This window comes from Eucalyptus grandis, chromosome 7 (assembly GCF_016545825.1).
Source record: "Eucalyptus grandis isolate ANBG69807.140 chromosome 7, ASM1654582v1, whole genome shotgun sequence".
In the NCBI taxonomy this organism is placed as follows: domain Eukaryota; kingdom Viridiplantae; phylum Streptophyta; class Magnoliopsida; order Myrtales; family Myrtaceae; genus Eucalyptus; species Eucalyptus grandis.
In genome coordinates this window covers 38479221-38492956 of record NC_052618.1, presented here as the reverse complement: position 1 = coordinate 38492956, position 13736 = coordinate 38479221, and the positions used below count along the sequence as shown (strand labels likewise).

General features: G+C 39.3%; 1 protein-coding gene across 5 annotated transcripts in view; it reads right to left on the bottom strand.

Annotated features, from left to right (window-relative positions):
* Positions 1–9173: 9173 nt before the first annotated feature.
* The window catches only part of LOC104455540, a 29650-nt gene continuing 25087 nt past the window's right edge, over positions 9174–13736 (bottom strand). For all 5 annotated transcript variants that reach the window (XM_039318228.1, XM_039318229.1, XM_039318232.1 and 2 more), the window contains one exon: positions 9174–13602. In XM_039318228.1, coding sequence (XP_039174162.1) covers positions 9341–13602 — 4262 coding nt within the window. In that variant the 3' untranslated portion in view covers positions 9174–9340. The remainder of the gene's footprint in view (positions 13603–13736) is intronic.

The following is a 13736-nucleotide window of genomic DNA, read 5'->3' as shown; positions in this document are numbered from 1 at the left end:
CACAACATCATATCACATACCCTTTTTATCACATAATAATTTATTACTCTATTATAGCACACGATATCAACATATCATACTTCACTTATCACATGTTAATAACTTATCACATAACTACTTATCATATATTGATAACTTATCGGTAAAACTTGATAACCTATTGCGATAGCCGTGGTAACCTATCTCGATAATTTATCGGTACCCTACGATAAATTATTATATAAGACCCACTTATCACATTATCATAGCATTATTTAACTTTAATCTAGCCCTAAACTAATCCTTAAATGCAACAATAACCCTAATCAAGGGCTAGAAAGCCACTCACACCCAAATCCAAGCTTCAACAAGCATTGAGGGAGGAGTGGCAAGGCTAGATAGTGGCTATGGTGGCTGGACCAGCACTGATCAGGCCCCGGCGAGGGCTGTGGAGGCGTTCTGGTGGTGGTATGGTGGCAGCACGGCGGTTGGCTAGGTGGTAGACCGTCTCCGAGCTCCATGGGGGACCAAACCGTGAAGGAAATGAAGGAGAAGGAGTTACGGCAGGGGTTGGATAGTAGCCTCCGTGTGTCCAAAAACCCGATACAATTATAGGATTGGCAATACGAAAGGGCAATTCAATAGCAACGAAGTGGTGGACGATTGCTGGTGAGGGAAATGTGAGGAAAATGAAGAGAGTGGCTTGCAATGAGATGCAAATGGACAAGGAGTGGTTCAACTATGGCAAGGAGAGAGAGAAAATGAGATTGAGAGCAAAAGGTGAGAAAATGAGAAAGAGAGAATGAAAGAGAGACGAGACCATAGTTTTTGGGGGGAGGGAAGAAGAGGAAAATCTTGCCAATTAATGCAAGGCACACATAATCCCTCAAAAATCCACTCAACTTATGATCTACTTAGCTAGAAGGATGGCTTCATGAAGGGAAATAATCCAAGATCATTAATGTGGAAGATTTGCACATGGGAAAATAAGTGAGTAGGCTAGATTGGGGGAGAGGGGGTTGACATCATTTCCCTTCCTTCTCCCTTGTGGCCACCCCTTCCTTATTTCCTATCTTGCCCCTTTGTCTTAAGTTGAATAAGGGGGCAATTTGATCAATTCTCGAAGGTTGCACACTATTCACGCACTATTCACATAATTGACTGTAATAAATGCCAAGATTTAGCAATGATGGACCTAATGGGCTTAGAGAGCCCATGGCCCTCCCTTGGACCGCCCACCTCTTGGGTGTATGGCCCTTAGGCCGCCCAACATGGGCGTGGGCCCATTTGGCCCTAGCTCCGTGGGCGTGGGTCCACTTGGGTCCTTGTTCGTGACATACTTCCAACTTTCTGAATTTTCACATCCCATCAATAAGAAATAGAGTTTGTAACCCAAAATGGCTATTCTCGATGTTTTCGTGGTATATTGATCTTCGTTGTAATCTCATCTAAAGATTAGCAGTCAATGTGATTTCATTTTGAAAATTAGGGTCAGAACGAGGATATCACAAAAGATTTCTTCGAGATCATCATGGGAAGTTGAAGCCTAAAGTCGATGGTCCTTTTAAAGTGCTGCAAAGAATTGGAGACAAAGCATACAAGATTTAACTCCTTAGTGAGTATGTTGTTTCGGTGACGTTCAATGTAGCCGATCTTTCTCCCTACCATGAAGCTGAAAAAAATGAAAACTCTAGGACGAGCTTACACGTAGCAAAAGCGTTTGATGTCGGAACATTCCTAGAAGTCATTGATTCTAGAAGGGAGTTGTTGATTTAGTGGACAATTTGTCGATTGCATTAATTATTGACCAACAACCTAGACATCGATTGACAAGGCAATTATCGGTTCTGAATCTACTCTAATCACTTCACATTTGGAGGATGTCTACATTCCTTGAAGGCCATTAACTCAACAACATTGGAACAAGCAAATCTTGGATACATGCATTCAATAACATTTATTTCTTATATTTTGAATGTCTAGTAATTGTCGTTTAAAGTTTTTAGAGTCCCTATTTAATTTGCGTTGTTTTCTAGTTGGTCTTCCCTATGAGTCCTAGTAATTATTCATGCTTGGAGGGTTTTTCCAAGTTCATCTATATAAGCATGCTACGATAAATAAGAATGTAGACTTATTTTGAGTGATAATTTATTTAACCTTTGGCTAAAGAACAAGAAGGATCTTTTGTTTTGCTCTTATCTCTTAGGTGGATTCCTACAAGTGGCAAGCGACTTATCCATTTTAGTTCTCACTTGTATTGCCTTCTATTTCTCTACACTCTCTCTAGCATCAGACTCAATAGAGGGAAAATTAGTGCTCATGAGAGAAAATTAGGGCCATAAGGGGAAAAATTGGGGTTGTGAGTCATGCTACTCAAGCTCCTGCTCTTTATTTGCAAGATTGAGTTGTTAATTTTGGGGGCAAACTGAAATGGGGAGTGAATTTGCATTCAATGGCTGATTTAAGGTTTGAAATTGGGGGGGTTCTTTTTCGATTTGGAGATTTAGAATTCTTATTTGACATAAAGGCATTAAGATGGCATCGTTTTAGGGTTAAATATTGACTAAACTCACCGACGAACCACGTTGGCCTAAGAAACTAAAAGAAAAGAGCCATGTTAGATTTCTAGCTAAACTGACCAGAGTTGACATTAAAAATATCATTTTTTTTAAAAAAATTGGCACTTAAGTGATCCAAATGAAACTTTTGGTATTAAAATGAACATCATACACGAGTTTTGGTAGTTCTGGTGTCCTTTTCTCCATGGGATTTAATTAAATTACAAAGTGCAAAATTAAAAGTTAATTTGATCAATTTTAATAGAAATATGTTTTATCTTTGTAATTTTCCCATTAGATATCTAAATGAACTCAAATCACATGGAGACGTAGTCATTGTAATAATTGTGGCAATTGGACAAAAAAAAACTTCTTTTTAAATAAATATAATTTCAAAATTATAAGTGTTGTATATTTTTTTTGACTATGCTAGTTACGCAGTTAAAAAAAAAACGGATACTAATTTTTGCCTTTTTTCATTTGCGCAATAACTAATTATAAGTAACTAAACTTGGGATAGTAGTTATCATAATATCCTGTGTGATTTACTATCTTACGAATGGCAACTTCGAATATCATAATATCAATTGTATTCAAGCTCTCTAACTTATTATTTCAGCTTAAATTATAATTTGATTATAGGTTACGACTTAATATGTTACAAATCATTTACAATATGAATAATTGAATTATGCAAGTATAACAAACATAGTCCGAATTTAATAACTTTCTTTTAATTTAAATATGATTAATTATTAAACATCCAAAGTCAATTCTCAATTATGAAAATTGAAGCTATTCTCAACTACACGGAATAGCCATTATAATTCCTCGGCCATCCAGGCGTAGCTATTCCTTATTTTGAGAAAATAGCTATTTCTAATCTATTTTTGAATCGAACGAACGACTAATTGCATCATCAGAATTGAATGGAAATATGATTGTTATTCCTACGAGCCAAATGTGAAGCAAGCTCTCACCAAGAAGAATCACTTACGTAGTTAAGAAGTACTACAAAAAATCCATGGATTCCCAAATCCTTGACAGTTTCCACGAATCAGAAGCTTTCTGACCGTACTTCACAATGTTGCGCAAGATTTCTCGGATACTCAGAGGAGAATGACGTAATTAATGGAGAAGGAATTAGATCTCAACACTTAAGTAATTATTAAAAGGAAGCCACCTCCAGGAGAAGTAACCATGCTCTTAATTGGTCATTTCCCTAATATACGGCCTCTCAAAATATCAAGAAATCCTATCTGTCATCATGCTTTCAAGTTTGTAACATTTTCACCTTCAATAATCGATGGATAGAATTTGAGTATACTTATGGCCAAGTCCCAAAAACAAGTCCAACCTTTTGTACTTGGGACAAAAATAACACAAGCTTTCAAATGTAAAAAACCCCCCTGCTTTTAAATTTGGGACAAAACACTGACACCTATTACAAATTCTATCCATTATCATTGCTAAATTATGACGGTTACCCAACGTGGCTTCCTGGTTGACATACATAGCGAGCCATGTCAACCGACACAAATATGGCGTTGTTTTATGTTTACAGTCTTTGTCACCAAACTTAGTATATAATCTTTCTCACCAAATTTCTAGGATTTTGTTAGAAATAGTCGTTTGAAGTTATGTATGACTCGTGGTGATGTAATAGAAGATTATGCATAATTTGCATTGGATGTCATTTGTGTCACACGAGTTAAACGTTAGGCTTTTATCTAGGAAGTTTGAAGGGTTGTGCTATTTTCATCTCACATTCAGAAGATTGGGCTGCTTTTTAGCATTTTTTAAGGTTGTGGTACATTTGGTGCAAAAGATTGTGCTTTTTTTTCTTTTTCTTTTTCCTATTTGGCTGTGTACTCACTAATAACCAAGAAGTGAGCTCTAAATGTGTTTCAGTTATGCTTTAAATGACTCTCATTTTTGCTTTATTTTGGGAAGTCGTCCCAGTGCTCTTGTCATTCTTCGCACCGCAAATGGTTTTTTTTTTTTTTCCTTTTTTCCTTTTTTCCAATCAAAGCTGGTTGTATTTTTAGATATTAAACATGAAAATGACTTAAGATAGTTTGACTAAACGAAGGAAATAGACTTAAAAGAAGATATTGTATCAGTTATATTAAACCACTTTGATTTCAATTTATGATTGTACCGTGACTAAAGAAGGAAAATGAGCCCAGCAAAAATACTTAAATGATTACATCATATAATGTAACTTATAGTCGAAAAATTAGTTATACCAATATACTTAGATATAAAATGTGTTCATTCTTCGTTCAGTTAGTTCAGTTTATTGTGTTATGTAATATGAAAGACATAATAAATAGACATTGAGCTTTGAAGTTGTTAATATGTGAACTGGCTCTTGAGATTATAAACAAGTTGCCTCGGAGAAAATGCAAATAAATGCTTTATTTGCTAGTCTTTTGAGCAAAAACTTTAGTGAAACCAAATGAAGGCTTTGTTAGGGGACTTGCAGACAAGCCTCATAGACAAGTGACATGAAATATTTTGACACCCCTATCATATGTGAGCTAGACTAGAAATGACATGGAGAATTTGCCGAATGGTAGATTGCATAGCCAAAATAAATCAAGGTTGAACTAGCTTTAATACTACATTAGAAGGTCCAACATAAAAGATTTTGAGTTGAACATTTTAACATGATATTATTGCATGAGCTCTCAAATGTTTCTTTGTGGCTTAAAGAAATAACAGCAAGTCATCAGCATACATAAGGTATGTTAAAGATGGACCATCCCTTCCTGCTCTTATCCCTATGATCATCTTCGAATCCTCTGCTTCAATGAGTATCCGAGAAAGAAGTTCACCATAGACTACAAACAAATATAGTGAGATAGAATCTCCTTGTCTAAGACCCTTTTGAGGTGTAAAACCTTTAGCTGGTCCACAATTGATGAGTATAGCAACCTATCGAAATACACTAGTTTATGAATTCACAAAAGTGATTTGAAAATCCCATGCTGCGAAATATTGTGTCGAGAATATTTCAATCAACTCTATCATAAGCTTTGGACATATCCAACTTGATTCCCACAAAGGCCCTCTCATTTTGTTTCTTTCTCATGGAGTCTGTGATTTCTTGTGCCATTACTAAGTTCTCCAGTATACTTTTACCCTAAACAAAAGCGGATTATTGAGGTGAAATTATACGGCTGAGAAACCCCTTCAATGTATTAGCTAACAATTTAGAAATAAGTTTGTAGCTCACATTACACAGACTCATGGGGCAAAACTGGGTAAAAGCATGTGCATTATGTGTTTTGGGGATAAGTACAAGGAAAGTATGATTGGGGAGGTGGGGCAATTGACCTGTGTGGAAGAAGAGCTTCACAAATTGATTGACCTGGGCCTTCACCACTTTCTAGCATTTCACATAGAAGATGGCATGAAATCCGTCTAGGTTTGGTGATTTTAAAGTGGCCATTGCTTTCAGAACGCTATAGATTTCATCCTCCGTTGGAATCGCTAGAAGTTCAGCGTTCTCCTCTTCAGAAATAGCCTTAGGAAATAACTCTCCTGTGAGAGGGTGTGGATCAAGTATGGGTCTTGAGAAAAGCTCTATATACTTTGTTAGGAAAAAAGAAAAACTCTAATCTCATCCATATTCGTGATCCATCAGTCTCCATCATCCTGCACTGCTAAGATATAATTTTTCTGCCCTCTAATAGGAGTAGAGGTGAAAATATTTGGTATTTTGATTACTCTCTTGCAGCAATAATTGTCTTGATTTTTGCTTCAAGATCATTTCCAATCTCTCATGTTGCTTATTAATAGCCTCATTGATTTATTTCCTATCCTATTATTCTCTTCCAAGGGATCATCCCTTTAAATGGAATCAAGTGATGAAATCAAATCCTTAAGGCGTTGTTGGCAAAATGCCAAAATGTTCCTTATTCCACTTTTTCCAAAGCTTTGACTGTCAATTTTAGTTGGGATATGTTCAGCAGAAGTCCTAAAACTTGTGCAAAAAGTGCAATTGAGTCCTAAAACTTACAAAGAGTTCAATCAAGTCCTAAAACTTGTCCAGAAAGTGCAATTGAGTCCTAAAACTTACAAAGAGTTCAATCAAGTTCTAAAACTTGTCCGAAAAGTGCAATTGAGTCCTAAAGTTAACACCGTTAAGAAAGTTAACGGAAATTGCTTTGACGTGGCGGCGACGTCATATTTTAAATGATTTTTTTATTTTTCAAATGGCTTTTTAAAATTATTTTTATTCAAAATCTTTAAAAATTAGATTAAAAACTAAAAGGAAAATCTAAATTTATTTAGAAAAAGAAAAATCTAAATTTATTTAGAAAAACAAAATTGTTCAAAAAAAAAAAAGGCGGTGGACTTCCGTCGCCGCCCATTGCCGGAGGGGCCGGCGACGGTCCTCACCGGGGGCCGGCGACCGCCGCCCGCCTGGGCGAGGCCTCGTCGGCCCTCGCTCGGGCCGGCGAGGCTCGCCGGATCTGGGCGTGCCTCGGCGCCCCGGCGAGCGGGCGGCGACCGTCGCCCGCCCCTCCGGCGATGGGCGGCGGCGGAGTCCACTGCCTTTTTTTTTTTTTGAACAATTTTGTTTTTCTAAATAAATTTAGATTTTTCTTTTTTTAAATAAATTTAGATTTTCCTTTTTAGTTTTTAATCTAATTTTTAAAGATTTTGAATAAAAATAATTTTAAAAAGCCATTTGAAAAATAAAAAAAAATCATTTAAAATATGACGTCGCGCCACGTCGCAATTTCCGTTAACTTTCTTAACGTGTTAACTTTAGGACTCAATTGCACTTTCTGGACAAGTTTTAGACTTGATTGAACTTTCTGTAAGTTTTTGGACTCACCGCACTTTCTCGCACAAGTTTTTGGACTTCTACTGAACATATCCCACTATGCCAGGAGGCCCTCGAACTGTCTACCACCTCGTTTTTTCAAGCCTTTTCCACTACAATAATACAAGCAGAGTCCCGCAGCAAAGTTGCTTCAAATTTAAAAGGGTGTTGCGACTTATCCTCGATAGAAGTAGAATTCAGCCAAATAGAAGGATGATCTGAATTGACGATTGGTAAGTGGACAACCCCTGCCCGAGGGAATTTCTCACACCACGAAGTCGAACAGATTGCTCGATCCAGTCTTATTCGGACACTTGCAGAGCCCTCTCTGCCATTTGTCAAGGTGTAAGGTTTGCCTTTAAACCCAACATCAACACAGCCCACTAGATCCACAAAGTCTGCTAGGAAGTGACGAGATGGGCCCGGGCCTCTTCTGGACGGTTCCGAGTTAAAGATAGTATCATTGAAATCTCCAATTCCAACCCAGTCCTCTCCCAAGTCCTGAACCCGCCTTTTGCAATCACCGTAAAATGCTTGCTTAAGACTAAAATAAGTTGGTAAGTACACCATAGAAAGCCACCACAGTTGTTCAGGATTTTCACTGTTAAGAGACCTCTGCGTGAATTTGGTTTTTCTCCGCAAAGGAAATGGATAAGACCACAGGATCTTTCCAAATGACAGCTAATCCTCCTGGTGTATTATCCATAGGAATTTACGTCTTGTAAGAGTCTCTATCCAACTAATATCACATTTTGTCTTGATAGAAATACAATATTCGGGTCACAGAAACAGCAATTAGCCGTCAACTCTAACTATGGAGTTTCCTACAATGCCTCAACAGTTTGAGGCCATAATATTTATTGCAACAATGGGGCATAGATTTGCCAGCCTCCCTTATCCACTGACCACAGAAACAGACGTACTCCACACCGCCAAAGCCACAAATCTCAGATAGCTTTCTACCGAGTATTTGAACAACCACTTGTGTGCACCCACTTTAACATAACTTGTAGAAACAAGAGACCTCCCCTCAAAACCTTTGTGTAAGTTCATCCGCTAGATCTCATCCAGCAATCCCGTAACAGCACCGAAGTAATCACCATACTCCAGTTCAGAGGGGAAAACGGGGACTAACCTCCTCACCATACTCCAGTTCAGATGCGAGAGAACTACATTTCACGACTTTTTGAGATACTTGTCCTGTAAAAGGATCTGCCCAATCTTGTCTATGGAACTCTTCGTGAGACTACTCTCATGCAGAGTAAACTTCCAAGTTAGCCATGTGGTAAAAATAGTTGTGATGAACAAGAGGAACACACTCCAATGAAACTCAAATTAACTACCTACAAAAACCAGTTCTCAGATGAACCGAACCACTTTATCGAAGGAACACACTATTATCTCATGATTCAGGGACTCCTGTAAGCATCACTAACCATGCTTGATTATGTGTTCTATGAGTCGAGTCAAATGTTAAAGAATTACTTTTGCAACGACACATTTTTACTAGATCATCCGCAGGATGAACTCGTGCTTAAGCATATTAACATATGAATATACTCAATCACCCACATAAAGCCAGTATCGTATAAAAAATGTCTAATTTTATCATCATCTTTCCAAGTTCGACACTTCATTGGAACAATTGAAGGCTATGTCCCTTGACTTCACTCATTACTTCCACAACAGATACTTGTCTTTCCTCTCCTACACTGAATTTAAGATGGCCACCAGTACAAGTAGAAGAAGAAAACAAGAAAAGAGCTGAAGATGCTGAACCTAAAGATGCTCAGCAGTGCAAGAAAATGAAGTCAGATCCTATTTGTGCTCGACACAGAGTAAAATTTCTGATACATCAGCCTAGACAGACTTTCATTTACCCTTCCAAAAAAAAGAATTCTGATACATCAGATCCTATTTGTGGTTGAGACAGAGAATTCTCTTATTTTTTGTATTTAGCCAGCTACAGATCACGATTCTTACATGCATTATAAGCTCTTACATAATTGGAAACAAATTGATCCTTTTCAGCACCATCCCACTCCAGTGTATCCCACAGTTCCTTACGATCCAAATTAATTTTTGGCATGTCCATGCCCTGACGAACTACTTTCAGTTGCAGAGAAATTCTCCCCAGTTTTGGACAACCCGACACACGAAGCGAATTTATTGAAAGGCAACTTATGGTGCTTTCACATATGCTCTTCAGGTTGGGTAGGTTCTCTATAAGCAAGTGCTCCAACTGTGGGAGAGAATGAAATGGATATGGAGAGGAGGGGATGTGTTCAGGAGTGCTTGCACTTCCTCTGCTTACAATTTCTTCCATTCCTGTGCAGTCATTTACATGGATGCGTTGAAGATTCCGAAGATGTGGCAACAATTCCAGCGGAAGCAAGTTCTGTATGTTGCAATGTTCCACTTGAAGATGCCTTAACAAAAGGGCCGTATCCACTGGCATGCATGGAGGTAGCTGTCCTATAATCTCGACCATCTTCTTGCATCCCTGTACTTTAATCTTCTTCAGATTACGGAAAAGGAGAAGCCACTCAGATTCAACTATCCCCTTCATGTTGCCACAAGACTTCACATCGATTGTTTCTAGACTGGGGAAAGCAGGATGCAGTGAACCAGCTGCCAGTGCAGTTATCCCTTCTATTTCCTCACATCCCTCGATGACAATCGCCCGTAGGTCTGGAAGGGAGAGTTTACACCCGTGCCCGACCAGATACTTAAGTTTCAGACATCTCTGGATATTTAGCTTCTTAAGACGGGGGAAGAGGAGAGAGTAGGAATGCCCGTTGATTACTTCTTGTTCATCTGCTGCTCCACAGAGCACCTGCAAGTTCTCCCCTTCAATAATCTCTAGAAGCTCGAGTTTTAGAAGTGGGCTCACATCCAAAACGGCCGTATCCACTGGCATGCATGGAGGTGGCCGTCCTATTATCTCGACCATCTTCTTGCATCCCCTTACTTTAATCTCCTTCAGATTAGGGAAATGGAGAAGCCACTCAGATTCAAGTACTCTCTTCATCTTGCCACAAGACTTCACATTGATCCTTTCTAGACTGGGGAAAGCAGGAACCAGTGAACCAGCTGCCGCTGCAGTTATCCCTTCTATTTCCTCGCATCCCTTGATGACAATCGCCCGCAGGCCTGGAAGGGAGAGTTTACACCCGGGCCCGAACAGATACTTAAGTTTCAGACATCTCTGGATATATAGCTCCTTGAGACAGGAGAAGAGGAGAGAGTAGGAATGCCCGTTGGTTACTTCTTGTTCATCTGCTGCTCCACAGAGCACCTGCAAGTTCTCCCCTTCAATAATCTCTAGAAACTCGAGTTTTAGAAGTGGGCTCACATCCAAAACGGCCGTATCCACTGGCATGCATGGAGGTGGCCGTCCTATTATCTCGACCATCTTCTTGCATCCCTGTACTTTAATCTCCTTCAGATTAGGGAAATGGAGAAGCCACTCAGATTCAAGTACTCTCTTCATCTTGCCACAAGACTTCACATTGATCCTTTCTAGACTGGGGAAAGCAGGAACCATTGAACCAGCTGCCGCTGCAGTTATCCCTTCTATTTCCTCGCATCCCTCGATGACAATCGCCCGCAGGTCTGGAAGGGAGAGTTTACACCCGGGCCTTAACAGATACTTAAGTTTCAGACATCTCTGGATATATAGCTCCTTAAGACAGGGGAAGAGGAGAGAGTAGGAATGCCCGTTGGTTACTTCTTGTTCATCTGCTGCTCCACAGAGCACCTGCAAGTTCTCCCCTTCAATAATATGTAGAAACTCGAGTTTTAGAAGTGGGCTCACATCCAAAACGGCCGTATCCACTGGCATGCATGGAGGTGGCCGTCCTATTATCTCGACCATCTTCTTGCATCCCTGTACTTTAATCTCCTTCAGATTAGGGAAATGGAGAAGCCGCTCAGATTCAACTACCCTCTTCATGTTGTCACAAGACTTCACATTGATCATTTTTAGACTGGGGAAAGCAGGAACCAGTGAACCAGCTGCCACTGCAGTTATCCCTTCTATTTCCTCACAACCCCTGATGACAATCGCCCCTAGGTCTGGAAGGGAGAGTTTACACTCGTGCCCGAACAGATACTTAAGTTTCAGACATCTCTGGATATTTAGCTTCTCAAGATGGACTCTTACAGTACTTGAATGTTCATGAATACAATTTTCGGGATCATAATGAGCCATTTTTACATAAAACGACGAATTTACTTGGTTCACTTTGATTTTAAAATCATTGTAGCCAATCTCCCCAAGGATTTTCAGAGACAAGCTGAACTCGTCCACAGTATCAAAACGGCATTCAAATAATTCAAGTGCCTTCAACTCAGTCATCTCTTCTGCATTCACCCTTCCCTGAATCTTAAGATGTTGCAATTTTACCGAACTCCTTAATGTTCCTTTCTGTAATTTTTTTACACCCGTGCGAAATAGGTCAAGGTATCTCAAGTTCGCCAACATTTGCAAACCTTCAACTGCTTCCAGCTTTATACATCCCAAGGCATCCAACTTCCTTAATGATTTCAACTTTCCTAAATAAGGAACGTGGCACAATCGATAACACCAACAAAGAACTAAAGCTCTCAAGTTTACCAAGTCCGACACGGAACTAGGAAGTTTTGTGATTTTACTTCTACTTAGGTTTAGAACCTTCAGCCCCTGCAGTTGCTTGAAGAAAGAATCCGGGATATGATCCAAAATCCTATCTTTTAATAACAGGGTCGACAGTTTAGGACAATTTGGTGACATATCTGGAGGAATTTTGTTGATTCTATTCATCAAAGAAACTCTCTCTAAATCACTTGTCCAACGTTCCTCATCGGGCATGCGTACTTCTACAATAGATGTTGTACTCATTATGTGTAGCGCCATATCTCTGAGCAAATCATGCATCTTGATCCCCCAATAAGAATCTTCCAACAAGAAAGCATCTTGAAGTCTGCTTATTATGGTAAGACCCCTGTTGTGTTGTTTCTCCCTAGTATGCAGTTCGTCTATCAATCCCTCATCAATAAAAAATTCAATCAACTCCATTTTCCCAATTGATGCATCTTCAGGATAAAGTGCACAGCGTAAGAAACATTGTTGAAGTTGAGGGGACAGGCGTGTGTAACTATGTCTAAGTACCGGCAAAACCCTGTCTCCCATCTCTGTATGATCCTTTTTGGGGTCATTCAGTTGATCCAAAGTGTCCTTCCAGTAAAAACTTCTCACCTCCCCCCTCATGCTTCTTGCCATTGCGATGATAGCAAGTGGCAAACCTGCACATTTCTCCACGATTGCCTTTGCAACCTCTTTAATTTTCTCCAGTACCCCATTATACCCAAGATGCTCCACAAATAAGTTCCATGCTTCTTCTTCACGTAAAGGTCTAATTTCAATTTTTTTACAACCCATTCGAGCACATACTTCAGAAGATCGAGTTGTTAAGACTAGCTTGCATCCATCAGCTATATGGGGAATTCCCACATCCCGGAGTTCAAAATGCTCCCACACGTCATCAAGAATCAGTACAAAATTCTTCTTCTTTGATAAGTCTTCGGACAACTTTGCTGCTCGTTTCGTCACACGCTCCTCCTCCATGTCACTTCCTTTTAGTTCCTTCCAAATATCACTCTGCAACTTATGAATGCTAAAATTTTGGGACACAGTGCAAAAAATTGCAGTGTCAAAGTTCCCATTTTTCAGGAGTCTATTATGTATGTGCTCCACTATTGTCGTTTTCCCAACCCCTCCCATGCCAGAAATACCCAAATTTGAAGAACGATTCTCCATTAGACAGCCCCAGATCAACTCTATGTTCCTCTGAATTGCCTCACCTATTAGCTTATGTTCTAATAGTGCTGGTCTTTTGGCAGGTTCTGCCTGAATGAATAGCGTTCGTGGAAGTTTTTTTCCTCTAAGCTCTTCCACTTCTCTTGTCAATCTCTCCACCCGTTCCTTCAATGGCATATTTTCCCCACTCACTTCGTTAATGCTTTTGAATTTATTTCTTGCTGTTTTTATTTTCTTCAACCATTTTGTAACCATTGTCTTCGGCTTCATCTGAGGCAATGACTTGGTAGATTCTAGCTTCATCTTCTTCTTTATGTCAGCTTCTCTGCCTTCAAGTTGTTCAAATTTTCTTTTTAGATTTTTCATCTTCTCATGGTTGGCGCAAATGCTTATCTGGTTCAACATTGGTGAGCCTCTGTTCATATCTAACATAAAAAAAAAAAAAAAAAAAAAAAAAAAAAAAAAAAAAAAAAACAAGAAATTCATGAGATAGTCATACACAAAAGCATCGTGCTCCCTCAAATAAGGCAAATGGGGTTATTTGCGGTTCAATTGGTAC